Below are 23,620 nucleotides of genomic sequence, written 5' to 3'. Positions count from 1 at the left end.
CCTGCAACAGCCCCCCAGGAAGCACATGGGGAGGGGTGGGGCGGGGCAGGGAGGAGTGGTCAGCCTTCCCCTTACTGGAGCCCAACCCTGCCCAGAGACAGGGAGGGCGGGGGGGGGGGGGGGGGGGGGGAAGGAGGAGGTCCACAAAGAAACCGGGAGGAGCCAGGTGGCGAGCCGAGAAATGGGCTAGACTAGGAGCCCCCCAAGGACCCGGGCCTGAAGAAGTTTGCATCCCCCTCCCCTAACTCCTCTCTTCCTGGCTGTCCTTTCTCCCTTTTCCTTTTAGGGATGGTGGGAGCTGGAGCCCGGCCCAGGCAGCACCCCCCAGGACCAGGCTGTAGCAGCCAAGACTGAGGACAAAGGCAGATTGTTGGGGGGACAAGGGGGCGCTGTGTGCCTGCTGCAGTGCCTCAATGGGCCTCTGTCTTTCCAGCATGCCAGGAGGGCAGACTGACCCCCACCCCAGTGTTCAGGGGTACGCCAGGGAGCCAGAGAAGGGGAGGGATGGGAGGCCACAGCAGAAACTCTGGAAGGCAGAAGAACAGGGCAGTAGGTAAGGGCTGACGGTGGGGAAGAGAAAGAACCAGGCTGGGGAGCTTGGTGTTCAGGCACCAGGGACGCCAAGACAATTTAGGCCATTTTAAATACAGATTATTTATTTGGATAAATGTCTCCACGCTCAATAGCAGCCTCTTCCTCAGAGCCTAGTAACTGAACCAAGGTATGTGCAAAGGAGATGCTCACTGAGTGTTGGATGGATGGATGCATGCATGGAGGCATGGAGGCATGGATGGACAGATGAACGAACAAATGAAATGAGGGCCTCTCCACTGACAACAAGGAAAGTAGCAAGAAAGTGCTTGTGCTGTGCCAGGGCAGCTGGGGATGGGAGAAAAGGAAGAGATGGGGGTGGCGGCCTCCAGAAACGAGGAGGGCCTTTATGACCTTTCCCAAGAGGAAATGCAGGATGCTCTCTTTTAGCGGCCATAAACAGCTCCATTGCTTCACCCTGCATTTCCCATCCACTCCAAATGGTGAAACGTGCGGATCCCCCCAAAGTCCTCCACCCTGTCCCACAATCCTGCTGCTCCTGTAGTGTTTTGTAAGGGTTGAGCATTCGGGTTCCTGGCTCACCATGGCAGGTGGTCATGCACCCAGTGTTCCACCCGGGAACCAGCTATGGGCACATGACTAGGCCATCACTCGGGGCCGCACACACACACAAGCCAAGGAGACGCGGTAGAGCCTTTGTTCCAAGCAGTAGCCATCACGGGTACCCTGCTCCCCAGGGCATGGCCGCCGGTAGAAGACAGTCTGGTTGTGGTAGAGCAACTCCGAGTTGCCCAGGGGGTCCATGTGGGAGCCAGTCTGTAGGCTGACACAGTGTGGACACAGGCAACGGGCGTGGTACAGGTCCTGAGGGAGCCGGTTCAAGTCCCTGTCCAACCTGTGGGGGTGGCACTCATCAGACTCTGGAGGGAGACTGGCTGGGCAGACAGGGGATGGGCCGGAAGCAGGGAGGGCCCAACGTGGAAATGTAGTGAGGCAGGCCTGGCTGTTTGTCTCAGCTCTTGCACCCACTTGCTTAGTGACTTTAAGCAAGTCACCCCCTCCTCTCTGGGATTTGTTTCACCCCCTGTAAGTGAGGATCGGGGAAAGAAGAGTGGTTTTCTGGTCCTGGGAGCCCTTGCAGAGGCAGGGGAAGGCTAGCAGCCTCCACCAAACAGGCTCTGCTTCCATCTGATAGTCTTGCTGGGCTCAGGCATGAGGTTTCTTTTTGTAATTGTCATTACACTTTCAGCGTTCTTTTATAAAGTAAAAACTGCTCTTACGTCCAAGTATTAAAAAAACTGTAAAGTTCACTGTCTCCCTACCAGTCCCACTCCCCAGAGGGAGCCACTGTCAACCATTTTCTGCACATCCTTCCAGACACTTTTCATGCATATATTATAAACACACATATGCGAGCGTGGTAACACTTATTTACTCATTCTGAAAGGATTCTGTGGCCAAAACAAGACTTGAAAAGTAGATGCTCCAAAGGTCTGAGACTCCCAAAGGCTAGCAGGAAACAGTCGCTCGGTTGTAAGGCCATTCTCCTACAGACAAGCCCTCCCGAGCTGGGGCTCAGCTGGCACAGCATTTCCCAGAGTAGGTTCCCTCATAACTACCCTGCAAGAAAAGAGGCCTGTGGCCAAATGAGTTTGGGAAATACTGAATTTATGTCTTCTTTTCCACAGACTTCTTGCAACCTTTAACGCTCTGAGCACATTATGAATCTCTGAGGGGTGAGGGCTCAAGCAGCTTTTCCCACACTTAACTGTCATCATTAATTTCTGATTAATGTGGGACGAGTATCGCAAAGAACACTTTGGGGAAGATCAGCCACGTAGTCTTCAGGGGGTCATGGCCTCCAAACAAGGGGTCTGGACCCCAGCCAAGTCAGCCATCGGGCACCCAGCCTCCCCAAAGGGGCTCCCACCTCTTTTGGATTTAGCCCAGGACCCAGCCAGACTTCTAAGACCACTTCAAAGCATGGTGACCTGCAGTCTCCTCCCTGGATCTGGTCTCAATCAAAGCTGACCTTCTCCCTTCCCCCTGAACTTGTCCACCCATCCCAGAGTTACATTTATGGGGAATGGGAACACAGACGCCCCAAGAAGACACAGGATAGAGATCCCTTAAGCCCTAATTTTTAATATATTGTTTTGTTATCCTGATTTCAGTGCTCCCTAATATTTTTTACATCGTGGCACAAATAGAAAATTTTAATATATGTGTAGCACACCGAATGAAAGAGTAAGACTGCCTATAATCAAAGGTTCAACCGACTGAGTAGCTCAGGCAGTTGCACATCCGGCTTTTGATTCCAGCTTAGGTCATGATCCCAGGGTTGTGGGATCAAGTCCCGAGTAGGACTCTGCACTCAGTATGGAGGCTGCTTAAGACTCTTTCCCTCTCGCTCTGTCTCTGTCTCTCCCTCTGCTCCTCTCCCTTATGTGTGCGCTCTCGAAAAGAAAAGAAAAGAAAAGGAAAGAAAAGGAAAGGAAAGAAAAGAAAAGAAAAGAAAAGAAAAGAAAAGAAAAGAAAAGAAAAGAAAAGAAAAGAAAAGAAAAGAAAAAAGAAAAGAAAAAGCTGAGCTTTGAAATCTTGGGTAATTGGCTATCACCCAATAAGAGTCAGAGCTACCCAGACTAGGCCTTGTGAAACACTCAAATCTTTATGGAGTCTCAGATAAAAAGGGGCAGGCAGGCTGGAATTGTGTTGAATTCCCCAGACCCTCGCATATACTCTGACAGGCACACATGCAAGAATTTGGGAAGGGGCTGCAGACTCACTCATATCTCCAGGGGGAGATAGACCTGCTGTTGAGGGGTCCATCTTCACTGGCCCTGCAGGATTCTAGGGGGTGGATGAGGCTAGCGCTCTCTGGCGGGGTCATGAGCACAGTGTTCTGCGTCAGCCATTCATGAGTGGGGTTCTGCCCTTTGCTGGGGCAGCAGCTGGACCAGTGGATGCAGTCCTTCTTGATCCGAATACTGAGGGTGTGGGTTCCCATGGCCATTACCAAGAACACGATCACCTACAGGAAAAAGCCAGTAAGAGACCTGCTCTCAACTAATCTGGGTACTCCTTCCCCAGCTGTTCCCAGTTGAGATCCTGGTTTCCAGTTCCACCTGATCCCCAGCCCCAAACCCAGAGCCTGGCCTCTCTCCGCCCACAGCAACATCTCAGCACCTGCCAGGCCCCCTTGCACTCACCTGGTTCATGATGGATGCTGCTCGCTCAGCCAAGGTTCTGCACTGGCTGACAGGTGGGGCCTTGTGGAAGCAGGCTGACTGGAGCAGCTTGGGCGTCCTGGTTTTATTTTCAGCAAACCTGTTTTGTTTATTCAAATTTATTTCCACAACCTTTTGGAGGGAGTGACCTGACATTAAAAAACAAAACAAAATCAAAAAACCCTGAAAGTGTTTTCAAAAGCTGCTCAAATGCCATCTGCATGGAAGTTATAATTCACATCACACCTTGATAGCCTATTTGGGACACTTTGTTCTTTGCACCTTTCCTGGCATGGGGTCAAAGTAATGGTATTCTGCTATTCTGGGCATTGAGAACTGGCATTATGGGAATTTCCCTGGCTGGCTTGGTACTCCAAATTAGGGAACATCATCTGGTTTGTCTTCAGGAAGCCTCATTTCCATGCTCCCACCCAGGGCCTTGTCTTCACCATTCCCTTTCTTCTCAGACAGCCTCCTGATCACTCACTTCAGGGAACCTTTCCCTCTCTCTCTGTTGACCCTCAACCCTTCTGTTCTCTGACCTTCAATGACCTTCCTCACCTTCAATGACCCCAACTTCTAGGACCCTCATCATCTAAGATTTCTTCCTTGTTGTACATTACCCACTCCCTAACTTCCCCTCGCCCTCTCCAGTAGCTGCCCCACCCCCCCATCCCACCCTTCCCTGAACTCCTCTGGGCCAGGGATACAGGTCTAACCCCACAGGACTGCCAGGAATACCCTGACCCCATCAGTTTGTTGACTGGATGCTCAGGGTCTGATGGAAGATGATGTAGGTGGTTGCTTCCATTGCATAAATGAGAAGGTGAGGCCAGGAAGAGAAAGGGCTCGGTAATTAACAGCCTCACTAAGACCCAACATGAGGTCCCACCTCCAGAACAGATCTGCCCCTACCCCCACTCACAGGGCATTGGGAACAAAGGCCATAGCAATGTTAGCTGCCCCTCTCAGGCAATAGGGCAAGCCCACCCAGCCTCAGCCCACCCCCAGCTCCCTGGGCCACTGGGGGAGCATGTGTGCTCAGAAATGCTTTAACTAGACCTGATCGCAAAGACATGGGTCAGCCAGGGGTCACCCCTCCTAGGATACACTGCATTGAGAGCAGGCCACCTACTTCCCTCCGGGTCTTTTCCCTCCATCCTTGCCCATCGACCCCCCTCATCCCCCACACCCACAACCCCCCCAACCCCAACACACTCATACACAGACATGGTCTCTAGAATGATGTTTTCTGATTTGCATGTGCTTTCCCTTAGAAAATACTCCTCTAGTAACCAGGGACTCAGAAAATAAACAAAGGGAACCAGGAAGAACTTAAACTGCAGAATGAGGAGGAATCCTTCAAATGTTGTAGGGCAGAGCAGCCCCAAAGCAGAGGAGTGATGAGGACAGGGGCAGTCTGGAAAATTGGGAGAAGCTGTGCTGGTGGTTTGGGGGAAGCCTGGAATTAGGGGTGAGGTGGGAACTTAGGGGAAATAGGTGGTGGCTGGGAGAGCAGGAGCTCTTAGGAAAAGCACTGAGGCCAGGAACACATCACCCCGCTCCCATTGACCCACTGTGCGCTATGCTCCCTGACGCCCTCTCATTTCTGCATGCCACTGGCCTCAGCTCCTGTGTGTCACGTGCCAGGATGGTGCCAAGCTTTGTACATGCACCAGCTCATTTTATCCTTACAATAAGACCATGAGGTGGAAACTATAATCCCCATATTACAGATGAGAAAGCTAAGACTCAAAGAAATTTAGTAATCTACCTAAGCTTGCACAGTTAGGGAGCGGCAGAGCTGGCTTTCCACTCCAGCCCTGAGCAACTCCAAACCTAATCTCCTGGCATGGAGATGACACACTGTGCTGACACCCAGTAAGCTGCAAATGGATGAGAAGCCCACGCAGCAGTATGTGCTTTCCTACTTACCCAGGCTTGGGCCAGGACAGGTCTCACTTGAACCTGCCAGAGGCCATGGGATGTTCCTGCCCACTCAGGCACTTAGCCCTGCTGTCTGGGATCCACTGCTCTAGCTCCTTATTCCTCAGAATTTGGTCTGGCACATGGCCACCAGGGTGGCTTTTGGTGTTCCTGAGAAACCCCCAACCCCAGAAAAGGCTCTGAGGGTGCACTACCCTCCCACGAGAGCTGGATTCCTCTGGGTGTCCCCCAAACCAATCACAACCACAGACCTGACATTGGCCCAGATCTTCCCATCTTGGCCCTGTCCAGGAAGGGGTGCTCGAAAGAGCTGGAAGTGATCCCAGCTACTTGTTTCACTTATTTATGCTGCAAAAGACCCCCATTGCCCTTCAGGAGAAGCCTTTGGGGTGTTCCCCTTCCTCTGTACCAGGATGTCCTCTGAGGAAACCCCTAAAAGGCAGAGGGGGCCCCCTCCAAGCACACAGTCGCCCCTCAGGTTGGCCTTTCCCCCACTATGATGATCGGTTCTGACCTGAGAACCTGTGCTCTGAGTCACACACACCCCACCCCTCTGGTTTGCTCAGCCTCTGCCCTTATCTCAGTAGCAGCTCTGTGAGACTCCTTAGGGTGATCCCCTGCCATGAGAAACATTTTCCAGAGGGTTTTCCTCCTGGGGTAACTAGTTTTGGAATCCCTGAGTCACTTCAGCTTCCAGGGAATCCTTGGGGGTGTGGGGAGAAAGGGGTGGCAATGGGAAGAATGCTGGAGGTGGAAACAAAGGAAAGTTTACCTCACACCTGTCCTCACCTGCCTGGGCCCAACTGGCAGCCAGGAGGGGTTGGCTGAGTCCCTGGGAAGAGGGATCAGCACCCAGAAGGAAAAGGCAGGGGAGATGTAATGGAACATATCCCCACCTTTGGCCAAGAAAAGCTCTGGGGGCTTTCAGAAAGCTAGAATGGGACTGTCCTGCCCTTTCGCAAAAAGACATCCCAGTCCTCACCTGCTGCCTTGAAGTCCTGACACTGCCTCTGGTCATTTCTTGATTTTAGGTCCTCTCTGGACCATTCTGCTCATTTGTAGAAGGGTTTTTGTTTTTTGTTTTTGAGGGGGTAACCTGGTTGAACACAAAAGCGCCAACCAGCTCAGCTGCTCTGGACCCCAGCTCCTGAAATAATGCTGAAACCACAGGACTCAGCAGAGTCTGCTGAGGCTCATCTGCACACATCTGATGTGAGGTAGGGGCATTGGTCGTTAAAATGCTGAAATGCTTCTGCCCCTGCTGGTAAATGCATGCTGTCCTCAGCCCAGGGGGTGGGGGTGCATTCTATATCACAACCTGCCTGTGATCCAGCAACTGAATGCCTGGCCCAGATGGGGGTCTCCAGAATTCTGCTCCCGTGTCCTGATTAGTAAGTGATAATGGTACTGGTTGCTACCTATTTATACTATCCCTTTAGGTACAAAAATGTTTAGGCTTAGGAGCCTGCCTTCAAAGAGAACCTCGTCTGGCCTGGGCGACACGTGGAAAATCAAGGTGAGCTGGACCCAGCAAGTCCCTCCCCCAGCCCAGCACTGATGCCTGCCCATGGAGGGCCCTGGGCTTACTCAGATTTGTTCTACAGTCATGGCTGCCCTGTTCATTCATCCACTCACTAGCTATTTATTGAGCACCTACTATATGCCAGCCACTATTCTAAATGCTAACAGGAATGCAGAGGAGGACAAGCCAGATAAGTTCTCTGCCTCATGAAGCTTACGTTTTAGGAGGAGACAGATGATAAACAAGGAAACAAGATAATTTCAGATAATTAGTGCTACGAAGAAAATGAAACAGTGTTATGAGCTAGAGGGCTGAGGGGGATGGAAGAAGGGGGCTGCTTTAACTTCGGAAGCCAGGGAAAGCCATTCTGAGAATGCAGAATTTGACATGATGATGGAAAGCATGTGGGGGAAGAGTGGTCTAGGCAGAGGCAGCAGGACATGCAGAGTCCTAGAGGTAGGAAAGAGCTTGGCATATTTGAGAAACAGAAAGGACAATGTGGATAGAAAACGAAGGATAAGGGGGAGGGTGGGATGAGATAAGGTAAAGAGGTAGGCAGAGGCCAGATCACACAAGGTCTTCCAGGTTGTGGTAGAGCATTTGGACTTTATTCCAAGGTAAGGGGGAAGGTAATGACTGGATTCGAGTATGATCTATGTGCGGTAAGTTTCTCAAGGGCACGCACGGTTTCCTTGACCTTCTGCTGCCCCCATAGGGCTGCCATCAAATAACAATAATAATAGTTGCTTTTACCCAACATGGGCCAGGTACTATTCTCAGGAATTTCTTTTTATTTTTTTTAATGTTTATTTATTTTTATTTTTGAGAAGGAGAAAGAGGCGGGGGGGGGGGGGCAGGGGGGAGAGGGAGACAGAGAATGCCAAGTAGACTCCATGCTGCCAACACAGAGCCCGATGTGGGGCTGGACCCCATGAACTCTAAGATCATGACCTGAGCTGAAATCAAGAGTTGGATGCTTAACAAACTGAGCCGTCCAGGTGCCCTTTTTTTAGGAATTTCTTAACTTCACAACAAGCCTGATGCTATTGGTTCCATTATTATCCCCACTTTATAGACAGGGAACCAGAGGCTCCAAGAGCCTTGGCTCCATGCCAAGGTCACTAACTAGCGTTGAAACCAGGAGTAGAATACAGGCAATCTGGGTGCTGTGGGGTCCAAAGAGAGGAGAACTGGAAGAATTCTTGAGCGCCTGAGTTTTGAGCAGCAAGAGGAGTAAAAACAGGTCAAGGAAGTCATGGTGTGGGATGGAAGAGACTAGCAGTTGGCCCTGCTGGGAAGGGGAGAGAAGCTGGGGCCCAGAAAGCCAGATGAAGGGGTTCCTTCCTTTCTGCCCCTCGAATATGACCAGGGTAAGCCCTGAAGCTGAGGGCCCAGCAGCCTGAAGCTGTTGCCCAACCAGGGTCTAACTGCCAGCCTGGGTTTTCTCCAACCTTACCTGGAGCCCAGAGCTCTCTCTGAAGAAGGTAGAATCGCCTTAAACCTCTGCAAAGGAGAAGGCAAAGATGAGATAAGGACAGAGAAAGGCTCTTCCTGGCCTCAACAAAAAAAACACTTCCAATTTTCATGAAAGTAAAGTGGGGGGTGGGGGGGGGCAGCAAGATGAAGAAAAGTCATGGAGGGAGATCTTTGCCCCAGGCATTTTACATATATTTGCTCTTCACCAAAGACACTGTTACAGATGAGGACCTGAGACTCAGAGATGTTATATAACTTGGCCAAAATCACATAGCTAATAAAACAGGATTCATTCTTGAGTCTCACAAGCTACATTCCATGCCTGAGCACTCCAGAAGCATATTCTTATTTTCCTGCAGGTTTGTACTCTGCTCCCCCGTCATCTACATTTATTTCCCCAGGCACTGAACTACAGGCAGTGAGCCCCAATGCCTGCCTCCCAAACCGCCATTCTGCCTGGTCCTAGCACTTCTCTTCTGCCTAGTCTTCTGACCTTCATCTATTTCTCCTTGTGCCTGAGCATTCATCTTTGGGAATTGGATTTTCTGCCCACTTCCATCTTGGGCCCCCATTTGCCTTGACAGTCCTCTGGGCAGAGCATACCAAGTCACTCCCCAGCAGCTGAATGTCTGTGTTCCAGGCATCCAGGACCCCCAGGGCTGGGGTCTGGAGGAGATTGGATGGGGTTGGAGCTGGGATGGGGAGCTCTCCCTTCAGATGCATCTGGAAATTTATAAGTTCCTCTACTGCCCTAAGGGCACCTAAGTCTGTTTGGAGTTCTCAGGCCCACCCATAGGTCTGCACCTAACTCTGAGCCAAGACCAGAACAGAATCTCTTCCTAACCCACCCCATAGGTCCCACAGGGCTCTTCACAGGTGCCCAGGTGACAGGGAGGGGGAGCCAGGCCAGGTATCCCCCTCCCCTCCTAGGAAATGTCTGGATGTGTGGGCCTGTGGAATGTGAGGAGAGAAGGAGGGAGCCTCGGGTTGACAAAGGGCCTTAAATTAGACTTCTGATGTTATCTACAAATGAAGTTATACCTAGAGTCATTGTCTGCTTTATGTATTTGAAGTGTTAATTTGTTAAATGTAAACACTGAGAATCTACTACAGCTTTTTAATCCTGTTTAGCATCTAATTTTTTTAAATACTAGGAATCTCAAAACTGGAAGAAGGAAGGCTCCCTTCCAGCCTAAGAGGCCTTCAGGTGTGTCTCAATAGGAAGTAGCAGGAGGTAGGGGTAGCTGGAGGGAACAGCACACACTAAGGAGTAGTAATAGGTCAGGAGAGGTGTGGGAACCCAAGAACCCTGTTCTTGCAGCTGATCCCAGCTCCTCTGAAAGAGGTCTGCCCTTTCGTGCCCGCAGTCCGCACTCCTGCTCCGCGTGGTAGCAGAGTGAGCCAGAGTGAGGGCGGTGGACAGGCCCAGACTGGCAGAGAAGTGTAAGAGCCGCACAACCCGCCAGCCTGCAGCTCTGGGACCAGGCTCATGTTCTCTCGCCAGGGCCAGAATCCATGTCCAGCCTCAGCTCCCCGTCCTTGTCCCCCGCAAGAACGGCCCGTCACCCCTGCCACCCCTGCGGTGGTAACGTCGAGAGAGAAGAGACGCTCCGCTGTGGACCCCAGAAAGGAGAAGGAGCGCGCTCCCTCCCAAGGGAAAGACAGATGTGGGGCTCACGAAAGGGAGGCAGACAGCGGCGCGGGGCTGGCCGGGCAGAGCGGGGGCGTGGCGGGGTGAGGGAAGCTCCCGGGAGAAAGCAGACCACACCACCGGGAGGTCCTCCGCGACGGAGAGACGAAGAGGCGCCGCGTACAGGGCCCGGGAGGGGGCGTGCAGTTTGGTCCGAGGGTCCCGAGCTGAAACTCAACACCCGCCTTTGGAGGGATCGTCCTCCTTTCTCCTCCGCCCCTTCCCTTCCCCTCCCTTTTCCCCTCCCTCCTTTCTTTTAATCCCCAGGACTGAGTCCCGCGCCGGAGCTGAGAGGGCCCGAGGGGAGGAGGAAGAAACTGCCCTGAGAGGGAGCCAGGAGCCCGGGAAGGGGAGGGAAGGGGAACCGCGCGTGGGGGCTGAGCCCGAAAGCCACGCGCGACCCCCCGGAGCCTTCGCAGCCCCTTCAGTGTTCCCCCTACCCACTCCAGGCGAGTCCACAGGACCCTGGCCCCTGCTCCTCCTTCGCCTTCTCTTTGCTGCTTCCTTTGCTTTGTGGCTTTCCTCTCCGTCCCCAGAGACACCTGGGAGCTGCCCAGAGCTCCGCGGCGCGCCGAGGGGCCCTGCCGGGGGTGCGCGTGAGCGGGCTGAGGTGTGGCGGCGCGCGGGTGGGCCCCGAGACGGCGCGAGGAAAGCCGTCCCGCCCCTTCGGGCCGAGCCCGCGTGCGGGGAGCGAGGTTCCGTCGCGGCGCCCCCCCAGCCCCTGGCGTCCTGAGGGAGAGTGTGCGTGAGTGTGAAGCCGCCTCGCCGCGGGGGGTGAGAGTGTCTGGGCCGAACGCAACCACTCGGTCAACGCAGCCCAACGGCCACGCTCTCGGAGGCCTTCGGCGCCAGCCTGGCCTTCTTTCGCCAACTTGGGCGAGTTTGAAGAGGGGCGAACGTCTCAGCGCTCGCTCGCCCCACCCCCTCGCAGCCGGGCCGCCGCAGGGCCCCGGGCCGCCCCGACCACAGCCCTGGGAGCACCGCTCTCCGCCGCGGCCCCCGGGTGGGGAGGGTTGGCCTCTGAACTCGCTCGTCCAGCCCAACCGCTTCTGCGGCTTCTCCCAGCCCTCGGGGCCGTCCTGAGCGGCCTGGCGAGTCGTCGAGCGCGGCCCCAGCTCCCGCCTCCTCGCCTGCCCCAGCTCTGGGTGGGAGCTTTCGGCCCATGCAGACCCGGGGTCCCTCCGCGGCCTAGGGCAGGCAGCTCCGGGGGCCTGGCCAACCCCGTGGCCCCCGGGACAACACGGAGCGCGCGCCCTTGGATGAGGTCCCGCAGCGACGCCCCGGCCCGCCCCGCTCCTCCTCCTGCCCGGCCAAGCTGCCTCCCATTTGGGGAGTTTTGTGGGCTTTCTTTCTCCTCCTCCAACCTCCGCGGAGGCCACGACTCAGGCGCCGCAGCCGGGGGCCGCCTCCATGGTGCGGGTCGGCCGCTGCTGAACTCAGCGAAACCGAGCCTGGCCTGGAGAAGGCCACACAGGAGGCCAAGGCCATGGCCATAGCCACGTCGGTGAGTCCACCAGGGAAAGAAGGATGCGGGTTATTGGCCTCCACGGTCTGCCCTGCACTCCTGTCACTTTTATTTCTGCTTTCTCTTTGTCTCTCTCCCTGGGCCCTTTCTCCTCCGGGAGGCTGTGTCTCTCTCCCCCCGACCCCCCAACCCACTTTTGTTTCCCTTTCTCCCTCTCACTCCTCATCCCCAGCTCCTTTTGGGTCTAGGTTCCCCCATCTCCCCTCCTCCTCCCCATTCTTCTCTTCTCTTTTCTGGTGGCTGCCTCTGGATGGAGGGGAGGGGGCAAGTCTAGCCCGAGTCCTATCTGCTGTTTTATGGGCGGGAACAGATGGCCACCGGTGGTCACAGGGGCTTGTGATTGGGAGGCAAGTAAAAGGTTGGGAGGGGGCTGAATGGAGGTGGCTCCAGGAAAGTAGGAGAGGCCAAAGAGGCCCTTCTCTAGAGGAAGTATGGAGGAAAGGGGGGAAATTGAGCCAAAGAAGGAGATCTGTTAGGGAGACAGCAAAAATAGAGGGAGGAGGAGAGGTGATGTCAGCCAGCTTCTGGCCACTTTCCGGGGACTGGGGACAAAGGGAGGAGACAGCTGGCATGATGGAACAGTGGGAGGAGGCCTCCTAGAGAGTGTGTGGCCCACTGCCACTCTACCCGCCCACCCCACCCCCATCCCCAGTTAAGGCAGCCACTCCCTCACAAGTCAGCTGGGCCCCTGAGGAGGGGGTAGAGCAGAGGTGGCCACACCCATCATCAGTCAGTCTGTCAGCAACTCTGGCCTGGGTTCCCGAAATTGGAAGGCCCAGAGGTCTGGCCCCTTTGGATGGAATTCAGACCTGAGCACAAAGAGGAGCTCTCCACAGCCCCACCTCTGCTTTCTGTCCAGTGCACCTTATAATCTGATTTCAAACAACTCTGTCCCCTTTCCACCGTTCCCTAGACGCTGTGATTCCCCAGGGAAAGCTAGTCTGCTGTATGCCTTCTGGCCCCCTCTGAATGGGTGCTCTGAGAAGGAGATTTATGAGGCTGGAAGCACGGCTCCTGACATTCTCCCATACCCCTCAAGGAGTTCGATTATCACTCTCAGACCAAACTCCTTTTAGCTCCTCAATCTGTGTGATGGTAAGATTAGCTCAGAGCCTGAAAATGGTGGAGGTATTCTGACATAAAGATGCTGGTACAGAAGCTGGTCAGCTCGTCAGCTTTGTGGTCCCAGGAGGTAGATTTTTCTTTTTACCTAGGGGTGGGAGGTGGCATTTGTGCTAATCAAACTCACAGGATCCTAATAACAGTTAATATCTATCGAGCATTTACTGGCCCTAGTTTATTTATTTTGAGAGAGAGAGAGCACACACATACATGTGAACAGGGAGGGGCAGAGAAAGAGAGATAGAGAGAGAAAGAATCCCAAGCAGTCTCCATGCTGTCAGTGCAGACCCCAACTCAGAGTTCCATCCCATGAGTCGTGAGATCATGACCTGAGCAGAAATCAAGAGTCAGATGCTTAACCAACTGAGCCACCTGTGTGCCCCTGAAAATGGATATTTGGATATGGATATGAAATTGCACAAAGGAGGAAACTGAAGCTTGGGAAAGTTAAACAACCTACCCAGAGTCACCCAGCTAGAAAAGGATAGGGCCAGGACTTAAATGCAAGTCTGTCTGCTTCAGAACTGTGCTTTTAACCCACTGTCTAATCCAAAGTACTAATTTTAAATTTACACTTAGAAAGAAAAGTGTGGACCTAACCAGGAGTTTGTGTCATCTGATTGGCATGTTTTCTTTCTGTGGGACAATATCCTTTTTTTTTTTTTTTAAGTTTATTTATTTTTGAGAAAGCAGATGTGCACACAAGCCAGGAAAGGGCAGAAAGAGGGGGACACAGGATCTGAAGCAGGCTCTGCGCTGATGGCAGAGAGCCCGACACAGGGCTTGAACCCACGAACTGCAAGACCATGACCTGAGTTAAGTCGGATGCTTAACTGACTGAGCCACCCAGGCGCCCCAAACAATATCATTTAGAAGCCAAAATATAATCAGAAAATAGTTGGAGGAGTTTGGAATGGGGCAAGAGGAAAAAAGTCAGTTTGTTAGAATCACCAAGCCATGAAGGGCTGGACAACCTCTCCACCCAAGGGAAATGTCAGTCAAGAGGAACATGCACTCATGCTGGTTGAGCAGGGCCTCCTTCTCCAGGGTGGCCAAATGCAGTCTGCCAGAGATATTTAGCTTGAGATGTTTTACTGAATTAGCCCACATGAATTACCTATTAGGTAGTTATGTCTAACTACTAACTATCTGCTCTCCACCACCACTGCCTGGGATCCTGCCAGCAGGCGCAGTCATTTAGCAAACATAACCAAACCAGAATATATTTTGATATTGTGAGTGGTGTAAGCTTGATTCTACCAAAGAACAACATGGAACCAGAGCCCTGTGAGAGGTGGCTACCAAAGGGAAATTGGGAATAATGAAGATTTCATAATGTATTTGAGTCATGTTTGAGTCATGGACTCTACTTAACCAAGAGGTTAAGTTACTAACATATGAAGAAGAAAAGTAGAACCTTACGTTTGTGATTGTGGAGAGGTAATAGGGGGTGATTGAGAACGCGGACTCTGGAGTCAAACAGCCTGGGGTTCATGTGTTGTAGGCAAAGTCCTACTCTCTCTGTCCCAGTCTCCTTTCCAAATGGGGATAATGAAGGCTCCTTCCTCATAAGCTTGTTTTTTAAAATTTTTTATTTATCTTTTAAATTTTTTTAATGTTTATTTTTATTTTTGAGAGAGTGAGAGGGACAGAGAGAGAGGGAGATACACAATCCAAAGCAGGCTCCTGGCTCTGAGCTGTCAGCTCAGAGCCTGATGCAGGGCTCGAGCTCACAAACCATGACCTAAGCCAAAGCCAGCCGCTTAACTGACTGAGCCACCCAGGAGCACCATAAGCTTGTTTTTGTTGTTGTTGTTTTAAAGTTTATTTATTTATTTTCAGAGAGCAAGAGAGTGGGGGAGGAGCAGAGAGAGAGGGAGAGAGAAAGAATCCCAAGCAGGCTCCACATTGTTAGCATAGAGCCCAATGCAGGGCTCGATCTCCTGAGCCATGAGATCTTGACCTGAGCCAAAATTAAGAGTTGGATGCTTGACCGACTGAGCCACCCAGGTGCCCCACTCATAAGGTTGTTTTAAGGATTAAATGAGATGAGATGATTAGTGTAATGACTTGCACAGTGTCTGGATACATAATTTGCACTTAAAATCTGTGACTTACCACCTTAGCATGTGACTCTTGGAGGAAAAAAAACTTAGATGTCCCGACCAGAGAGGACTGGAAACAGGATGGTAAATGCTTGCTCTTGGTTGGTCTGCCAGTCCCGCGACACACACACACACACACACACACACACACACACTGGAGTGTATACACTTTTCTCCTCTCCATGGTAACCTCAACTTCCTCTGATAGAACCTTATTTGCTCAGACTGAGAACAAAAGCATTGCTTCAGTTTCTGTTTTCTTCCTTTTTATGCCTAGGCACTGTCTGGGCTGCATTTTTCCCAGCCTCCCTCAGATTGATGGGTGTCTGCTGCCACTTAATCTAACCTTCTGCTTGTGGGGGATGCTGACTGGGAAACAGGAAGGGTGAAGAAGATTCTATGGGAGACGTTAGCAGGGCTTCCTCATGTACACAAAGCTTTGGAGGAAATTCATTCAATATATGTTCACTGAGCACTGATTCCAGGTGGAGCCCTATTGCAGGGGCTAGGAATACATCAGTCCCTGCTCCCCAGAGCTTATAGGGCAGGGGAATAAATAGATAAGAAATGAAATAGGCAAATAGTGTAAAGTGTTATGAAGGGAACAATAGTGGAGATGACACAGAATGGGGTGGGGAGAAGAGTGAAGAAAAGACCTCTTCGAGAAGGAGACACTTAAGGAGAACTGAAGGATAAAAAAAGGGCCAGTCAGATGACGAGTCAGGGCAAGAGCATTCTGGGTCAAGGAAACCACAAGTGCAAAGGCCCTGAGGTGAGAATTTCTTTAGTTCAAGGAATAGAAAGGAAGAGGAGGAATGCAGGGGATGCAGCTGGAGACCAGGCAGGACCAGTCAGGAAGAGCGGAGTCAGGAGGTCAGATTTTTAGCTTGTGGGAAATGGGGAGCTCCATAATGTTTGAGCAAGGAATGTCATGACCTGATATATATGTGTGAGACCCATCTCCCCATTCCCACCTCACCCACCAGGCCCAGTTGGCTCGGGCACTCTACGACAACACCGCTGAGTCCCCCCAGGAGCTGTCCTTCCGCCGAGGGGATGTTCTACGGGTACTGCAGAGGGAGGGCGCTGGTGGGCTGGACGGCTGGTGCCTCTGTTCCCTGCATGGCCAGCAGGGCATTGTGCCCGCCAACAGAGTGAAGCTCCTTCCTGCTGGCCCGGCACCCCAGCCCAGCCTCACCCAGGTGCTCCCAGCCCAGCATGGCTCACCACATCCAGCCCCAGAGCACAGCAATGAGGACCAGGAGGTGAGAGCTAGAGCCCTGCCATCCCCAAACCAGAAGAGCCTAGTTCCCCTTCACTGGTGCCTGCGGCGAGGTGGGGCAGGGCAATCCCTGAGGCTGCAGCTCTTCACTGATCCTGTACTATGTGAAACCTGCCTGCCAACCCTTCCTCGGCTCTGTTTCCCCATTGGTACGGGGTGGGAGCTGGAAGGGATCTAAGCTCCCGTAAGGCATACATTATCTGCTTCCTGGTCCTGACCCACGCATCTGTCTTGATCCCCCAGGTATATGTGGTGCCACCCCCAGCTCGGCCCTGTCCTACCATAGGACCTTCACCTGGACCCTGCCCGCCCTCCCCTGATCCCATCTACAAGGTCCCCAGAGGGAGTGGGACCCGATCAGCTGCCTCTGGAGATGCCTTGGAGGTGAGGACCAGAGGTCTGTGTATGTTGGTCAGGGAACAGAGGGCTCTCAGTGGGGTCCACTGCTGAGGCTGAGGGTAACTGGTGGCTCTGCTCCCTCTCCAGGTCTATGACGTGCCCCCCACTGCCCTCCGAGTTCCCTCCAGTGGCCCCTACGACTCCCCTGCCTCCTTTACCCGCCCTCTAGCCCGGGTTGCCTCACAGGCTCCTGAAGAGGATGAAGCTCCCTATGATGTGCCTTTGGCCCCAAAGTCACCGTCAGAACTGGAGCCAGATCTGGAGTGGGAGGGAGGCCGGGAACCAGAGCCTCCCCTCTACGCTGCCCCCTCCAACCTGAAACGGGCATCAGCCCTGCTCAATCTGTATGAAGCACCAGAGGAACTGCTAGCAGATGGGGAAGGTGGAGGCACTGATGAGGGCATCTACGATGTGCCCCTGCTCGGGCCGGAGACACCCCCTTCTCCAGAGCCCCCAGGAGCCTCTGCCTCCAATGACCTGGACACCTTGGCCCTGCTTCTGGCCAGAAGCCCCCCACTCCCACACAGGCCCCGTTTGCCCTCAGCTGAGAGCCTGTCCCGCCGCCCTCTGCCTGCCCTGCCTATTCCTGAGGCCCCTAACCCTTCCCCAGCTCCCTCTCCTGCTCCAGGCCGAAAGGGCAGCATCCAGGACCGGCCTCTGCCCCCACCCCCACCTCGCCTGCCTGGCTACAGGGGCCCCAAGGTTGAGGGGGATCCAGAAGGTGGGGAGGTAGAGGATGATCCAGCAGGACACCACAATGAGTATGAGGGCATCCCGATGGCCGAGGAATATGACTATGTACACCTGAAGGTGAGCTCACCTCCCAACACCCCCACCGGAAATGCCCCCAAGAGAGCCAAGGGGAGGAGTGAGAAGGTCTGGGACCCAGAGGGACCGTCCCTTTCTTCACTGGCCCTGCACCTTATGGCCTGGGTCGCCAGTACTTGGTCCCACCACTTATACTGGTGCCACATTCCTTCTAAACCCAGCCTAGGGTCCCCAAGTCATCTGACCTGCCACCAGGGCTTCTCCCAGACCTGGAGTCAAGGGACTGGAATCTCTGATGGCAGAAGAAACCTCAGGAAGGAAGGCGGAGGGGGAAGGGGCAGGAACACGGGGAGGCCACCTTCCCTGCTCCCCCACCACTGCACTGAGACCCTGATCCCTCCTGCAGGGCATGGATAAAGCTCAGGGATCTAGGCCCCTGGATAAAGCCTTCCCAGGGGATCCTGAACTGCTGGAGAGGGGGCCACTGGAGCAGCAGGTAACCCTGTGGGTCAGTGCTAGAGAAGGGGGACCAGGAAGAGGAACCATCAAGGGAGAGATATTAGGATGGGGGTAAGAGCTCGGTGAGCCAGAGCTGGAGTACAGAGGAGTCAGCATGAAGGAGCTGGGACCTGAAAAAGAGTATTAGGAATTCAGAAAGAGGGGAAAGAATGTGTTGGAGAGGAATCAGAAAACCGAGCAGCCAGGGAAGCAGAGAGAGTTCTGGGATGTGGGTCAGAGCTAGGCCAGGTAACTTCTGAGGTTCCTTCCAACTGTGAATTCCTGGGTTCCTAAGAGACCTGGCTTCTAATCCCGGCTCCACCAGTAAGCAGCCAGGGGCCCTGAAGTCACCAGATAATCTCTCTGGGCCTCAGGAAAGTGAGGTGGCCTCCTCAACTGTGTGGACCGGTCCTGAGCGTAGTAGCTACTGTTTATCAGGTATTTACCAAGTACGGACCCTGTGCTAATAAGCACATCGCATGTGTCAACACTAATCACAGCCATAGTTAGTACTCATATGGTGCTCACAATGTACAGTGTTCTGTTCTAAGCCCTTTCTATATGCTGCATCATTAACTGCACCACAGCCTTGGGAGGCAGATACTAGAACTGCACTATCCAGTATGGTAGCCACTAGTCACGTGTGGCTCTTAGGCTCTTGAAGTGTGGCTAGTCTGAATCAAAAAGTGCTGTAACTATAAAACGCACACCAGCTTTTGCAGGCTTAGTATGAGAAGAAATCTAAGTAATTTATATGTTGATTATAGGTTGAAATTACAATTTTTATATCTGGAGTTAAAACATTCCAGTTTGTTTCTTTTTCTTAACATGGCTACTAGAAAAATTTTAATTACACATATGGTTTACATTATGTTGATCCTGGACAGCATGGTACCAGATTCTCTATTTTAGATTATAAGGAAACAAGTTCAGTTTGAATCTAGATTTATCTGACATCACCTCTGGGCACTTTCCTGCCACTGGCTGTGAGAATTTAAATTTTCTGATGAGCAGAGGGAAGAGCTCAGGTAGAAAGGATAGAATGAGGAACAGAGGGAGGGAAGGAGGGAGGAAACGGTTGCAAAAGTGGCACTACTGAGAGCATCCCGCCAACCACTCCTCTTGCCCTCAGGAGGCCCTGTCTGCAGGGGAGCCGCTGGATCTGCCCACCGGAGATCTACAGCTCTTGCATTTCTACGCCGGGCAGTGCCAGAGCCACTACTCAGCACTGCAGGCAGCCGTGGCGGCCCTGATGTCCAGCACCCAGGCCAACCAGCCCCCACCCCTCTTCGTGCCCCATGGCAAGCGGGTGGTGGTGGCCGCTCACCGCCTGGTGTTTGTTGGGGACACCCTGGGCCGGCTGGCAGCCTCCGCCTCTCTGCGAGCACAGGTCGGGGCTGCAGGTACAGCGCTGGGCCAGGCATTGAGAGCCACTGTGCTGGCTGTCAAGGGGGCCGCCCTGGGCTACCCGTCCCGCCTTGCAGCCCAAGAGATGACACAGCGTGTGGCAGAGCTGGCAGGGCAGGCCTTGCAGTTCACCACTCTGCTCTCCGGCCTGGCCCCCTGAGGGTCCTGCTCTGTCCCTCTCCTGCCTGCCAGAGCCCCCTTTTGGGCCTTAGGTGGCAGGAGGGCTCTGTTTTTAGGGACCAGGAGAGGTGGGGACATCTCTCCCCTTCCAGTCATCTCAGCCTCTCACAGAGATGTCCCTCCCCCCTCCCCCCACAGCTTTTTGTACGAGCCATTTTGTATAAATTATTTATATTTAATATTATTCCCTGCTTTGTCAGGGGCAGGTGCCAGGCCCCTTGGGGCAGGGAGGAACTGGACTCTTTCCCTCAGCCTGGGGTGGAAGTTCTTGGTCACTGCACTGCCACCCGCCTCTGAAAGCTTGGCCCCACAGAGAATCAGGTGGCTGAAACCTGGAGCCATCCAGATCCCTTTTCTTGTCCTGGTTCTTGGCTCTAGGACATCAGCACCTTACTGTTAGCTGAAAGTGACGGCATGATTTTGACCACCCAGAATGTGGAGGTCTGGGAGAGGCCTAAGGGCTCCTCCCCACAGCAGGCAGGACAGAACTGGGCCTCAATAAGCCCTGCTGTCTGGTTCTCTGACTCTGCTTCTTGGGTACCTGGAGGAGGGGCCAGGCCTGGCACCCCTAGGCCAAACCAATGGAATACACACTGTGGGCAGGATGTCTTTAGGTTTGGAGGGGAGATTTTGCTGTTTTTTCCAACAACTATTCATTCGGTGGGTTTCACCTCCCATGATATGCCAAGCACAGTTCTGAAGGTACATTGTGGGGGTGGGATGGATATAACTGAGTCAGTTAAAATAAGTAAATAAAAAAGAATACCTGCCACAGATTTGATAGTTGCTGGTAATGGAAATGAACAGAGTGATGTGAGGGACTAACTGGATGAAGGAGAGGCTGTTGAAGGAGACTTTAGATGGGATGGTTGAGAGTAATAGCTGAGCTGAGGCCCCAGGGATGAGAGAACTGAGAAGAGTCTGAAAACTAGCATTCCCAGAAGGCAGACACTGTTAGTGATGGGAGCTTTTCCACCAAGACTTCATTATCATATGATGTCATTAGAGAGTTGCACTTGTGGAGAGGTTGGCCTCACAAGAGCCTTGAAAGGTGCCATGCTGAAGACATCATCCCAGTGAAGGCCTGTTCTCAGCTTGGCACCACAGGACAGCTCTGGCCAACTGGAAAGTGCTGCTGGCTGGCCTGGGCACCCTCCGCCTTAGATTAACCCAAGAAGGTCTGGCCCCTTAAACCTTCCTTCCCAGTCCTCTTGCTCACTGCCTTTCTAGACACACCTTCTTTTAGAGGAGCCGAGGGGCAGGTGAATGCAATTAGTCCATAGTCCTCATGCTTTGGTGAAATTGATGAGCCATGGCTTAGATGGGGGATCGCTCCAGCCATTTACCACAGGGAAGAAATCCAAGCCACAGATCCATTGCTTCATTTGTGCTTTTTCCCAAATGACATTTTAGCACAGTGACTGGATTAGAGGCACCCCAAGCTTCAGTCACAGTTCAGGTCTCTTGGCACCCTCTATGCATTTGCCTTCTCCATTTTGGGTTCCTTCTTTCTCATTTCACCCTTAAAGAAAACTCATTTCCGGATTCTGGGGTCACCAAAATGCACACTATGTATTGAAGACTTATAACAGGGCTGTCCTCCATCTCCCAGGAAGAATGTGAAGAGATCAACCTGGAAATCAAGTCAGAGGTTTCAGTGCAAGTCCCAGATCTGCCATGTACCCATGTGTCTGTGGGTAAATCCTGTGAGTCCCTCTGAGTCCTGAGCTTATCTTTAATATGAGGATGATCATAATGGTCTCACAGGGTTGTTGAGAGGCCATACAAGATAATACATGTGAAGGGCCCAGAGCCACATAAAGTTAAGGGATTATAATTCCAGGGCAGACATAAGGACACAGACAAATGAATCCCCAAGGAATGCTGACTGTGACAGCACCAAAGTAAATGCTAAAGAGATACTGAAATGAGCTGTTTGGGGGGGAGGGGGGGCGGAGGGGAGCAGTGGGAAGCTGCTTAGTGTATTGGAAGGCTTCTCATATCTGGAAATTTTCTGAACAGAGGAGACAAATTGGAAGTGCGGTCCAGTGGAGAGAAGAAGCAATGGATTTTCTGGCTGAGGTTAACAGGACACTCCTCTATAGCCCTTACCTTAGATGAAGAATCAAGTACCTGTTAGGTATCAAATCTCTTAGAGAAGTGTACCTCTAACTTGAATGTACCTACTCATGGGGATCTGGTTAAAAAGGAGATTAAGATTCAAAGGCTTGGATTCTGCATTTCTGACAAGCTCCTGGATGACTTGGGAGCTCTAGTCTGTACGTCACACTTTTGAGTAGTAATTCTAGGGGTTAAGGAAGGCTTCTCTGAGACAAATGTGCAAATATGCTGAAGGATGAGGAGAACTGACCAGGAGAGGACAAGCCTTCAAGCCATAAAGATTAACTTGTCCAAGGGCCCTGTGACATTGAAAAAAAAAACTGAAAGAAGGCCAGTGTGATGAGTGCAGTTTGGGGAAAGAAGCGAGGTGGAGCACCAGGGAGCATGGGACCAGGCCTGCAGGAGCATATATGAGGGTCCTGGAACATTAGTATTTATACCTTGTCGGTGAGGAGAAGCCACTGAAGGCTGTTAAGCAGGAAAGGGCCATGAACAGATCTGCATTATGAAAAAAAAACCAAACACTCCATCTGCACTATAAATACAGATAAGGGAATGGGGCAGAAACAAAGTGGATGCAGAACACCAGTTAGGAGGCCCAAGCAGTCTGTGCAACAGGTAGCTTGACTAATGGTAGAAAAGCAGAGTATCTGAGAACTATGCAGGAAGGAAAATGGACAGGGTTTTGTAAACGATTTGATATGGGGGTAAGGAGGAGTCCTTGTAAGGGCTGTCACCTTGAACATATGGTCACAGTTGAATGGTGAGGGTACCATTCACAAGGCAAAGAAGCACTAGGAGACGTTACAGGGGAAGAGCGTGAGTTTGGTCTTGGATGTATTGAGTTTGAGGTCCTTGTGAGTCACCCAAGGTTAAGAAGATGAATAAGAGGTGGCTACATAGGTCTGGGGCTCAGAAGAGAGGTGTGAGCTAGAGGTGTAAATCTGGGGATTAGGTTTGTATTGTTTACATTGGGGGTGAATGAGGCCGAGGCTGTGAGCATGGGTGAGATCCCAAGGTGGAAAGAACAGTGAAATGAGAGGAGGGCCCAGGACCAAGCCTCAGGTTCGAAGACACTGAATGATGGTGAAGAGGTGGAGGAGGAGCCTGCCATGGAGAAAAAAGCAAGAGAAAGAAAACCAGGAGAGTGTGAGACTTAGCAGCCAAAAAAGAAAGTGTTTAGAGGAAGGGGTGGTCAACAGTGCCAAATGATGCTGAGGATGAGGAAGACTCCGCCAGGGTGGGGGTGCTGAAACCCAGAGATGTGGTCTTGTAGAGGACTGCAGCCAGGGCTGAGTACAGAGCCCAGCCCAGCCCTCCATGTTCATCCCCTGTACTGTAGTCGCCAGTATAAATGGCTGTCTCCCCAGTAAGCTACTCCAAGGTGGGTCTTGTCCATCCTGTTATCTCCCAAAGCCTAGCGCAAGGCCAGGCACATAATAGATGCTTAATAAATTTTACTGATGAATGAGTGGATGCATGGAAAGATGGATGGATGGTTGGATGAATGAATGAGGAGGAAGAATTGGAAGCAAATGAGGAATCTGGCAACTGCCTGGACTAGCTACTATCCTTCAGCTTTCTTTCCTTTTACCGCAATGGCCCGCAGACCCAGAGAACGGAGACAGAGCCCCTGGGCCCTGGCCCCCCTTCCTCTCTCTGACGAAGAGTCTGGACCGAAGGTTCTGCTGACGTGGGAAGGGGAGGAGAGTCTGGAGGAAGGGGAGGGGAAAGCAGCGCAGAGATCGCAGAGACGAAGGAGGCGCCCGCGGCTGCAGAGCTGCAGAGCGGGGTATCTC

General features: G+C 52.6%; 2 protein-coding genes across 8 annotated transcripts; one reads left to right on the top strand and one right to left on the bottom strand.

Moving 5' to 3' along the window:
• Positions 1-122: 122 nt before the first annotated feature.
• Positions 123-8,836, bottom strand: IL25 (interleukin 25). 2 transcript variants are annotated; one of them, XM_058738560.1, is made up of 4 exons: positions 8,705-8,836; positions 3,762-3,928; positions 3,339-3,583; positions 123-1,447 (listed from the first exon to the last, which is right to left on the bottom strand). In XM_058738560.1, the coding sequence occupies exons 1-4, from the start codon at positions 8,832-8,834 to the stop codon at positions 1,192-1,194; spliced, it is 798 nt and encodes a 265-aa protein (XP_058594543.1). In that variant the 5' UTR covers positions 8,835-8,836; the 3' UTR covers positions 123-1,191. The 2 variants fall into 2 exon arrangements, with proteins under 2 accessions (XP_058594543.1, XP_058594544.1); XM_058738561.1 differs by lacking the exon at positions 8,705-8,836 and having other exon boundaries at positions 3,762-4,396.
• Positions 8,837-10,483: 1,647 nt separating this feature from the next.
• EFS (embryonal Fyn-associated substrate) lies at positions 10,484-23,604 on the top strand. 6 transcript variants are annotated; one of them, XR_009264301.1, is made up of 9 exons: positions 10,485-11,918; positions 16,153-16,431; positions 16,692-16,832; positions 16,935-17,657; positions 18,022-18,111; positions 19,246-19,516; positions 21,313-21,406; positions 21,723-21,979; positions 23,431-23,598. XR_009264301.1 is itself a non-coding variant. In XM_058738539.1 (7 exons), exons 1-7 carry the CDS (start codon positions 11,901-11,903, stop codon positions 21,779-21,781), a joined length of 1,581 nt encoding a protein of 526 aa, XP_058594522.1. In that variant the 5' UTR covers positions 10,484-11,900; the 3' UTR covers positions 21,782-23,604. The 6 variants fall into 6 exon arrangements, 4 of the variants coding, with proteins under 4 accessions (XP_058594522.1, XP_058594521.1, XP_058594523.1 ...); XR_009264300.1 differs by lacking the exon at positions 21,313-21,406 and having other exon boundaries at positions 10,484-11,918; XM_058738539.1 differs by lacking the exon at positions 21,313-21,406 and having other exon boundaries at positions 10,484-11,918; positions 21,723-23,604.
• The last annotated feature ends 16 nt before the right edge of the window (positions 23,605-23,620 follow it).

The sequence above is a fragment of the Neofelis nebulosa genome, chromosome 7 (genome assembly GCF_028018385.1).
Source record: "Neofelis nebulosa isolate mNeoNeb1 chromosome 7, mNeoNeb1.pri, whole genome shotgun sequence".
Lineage (NCBI taxonomy): Eukaryota > Metazoa > Chordata > Mammalia > Carnivora > Felidae > Neofelis > Neofelis nebulosa.
This window is presented reverse-complemented; position numbering and strand designations above follow the sequence as displayed.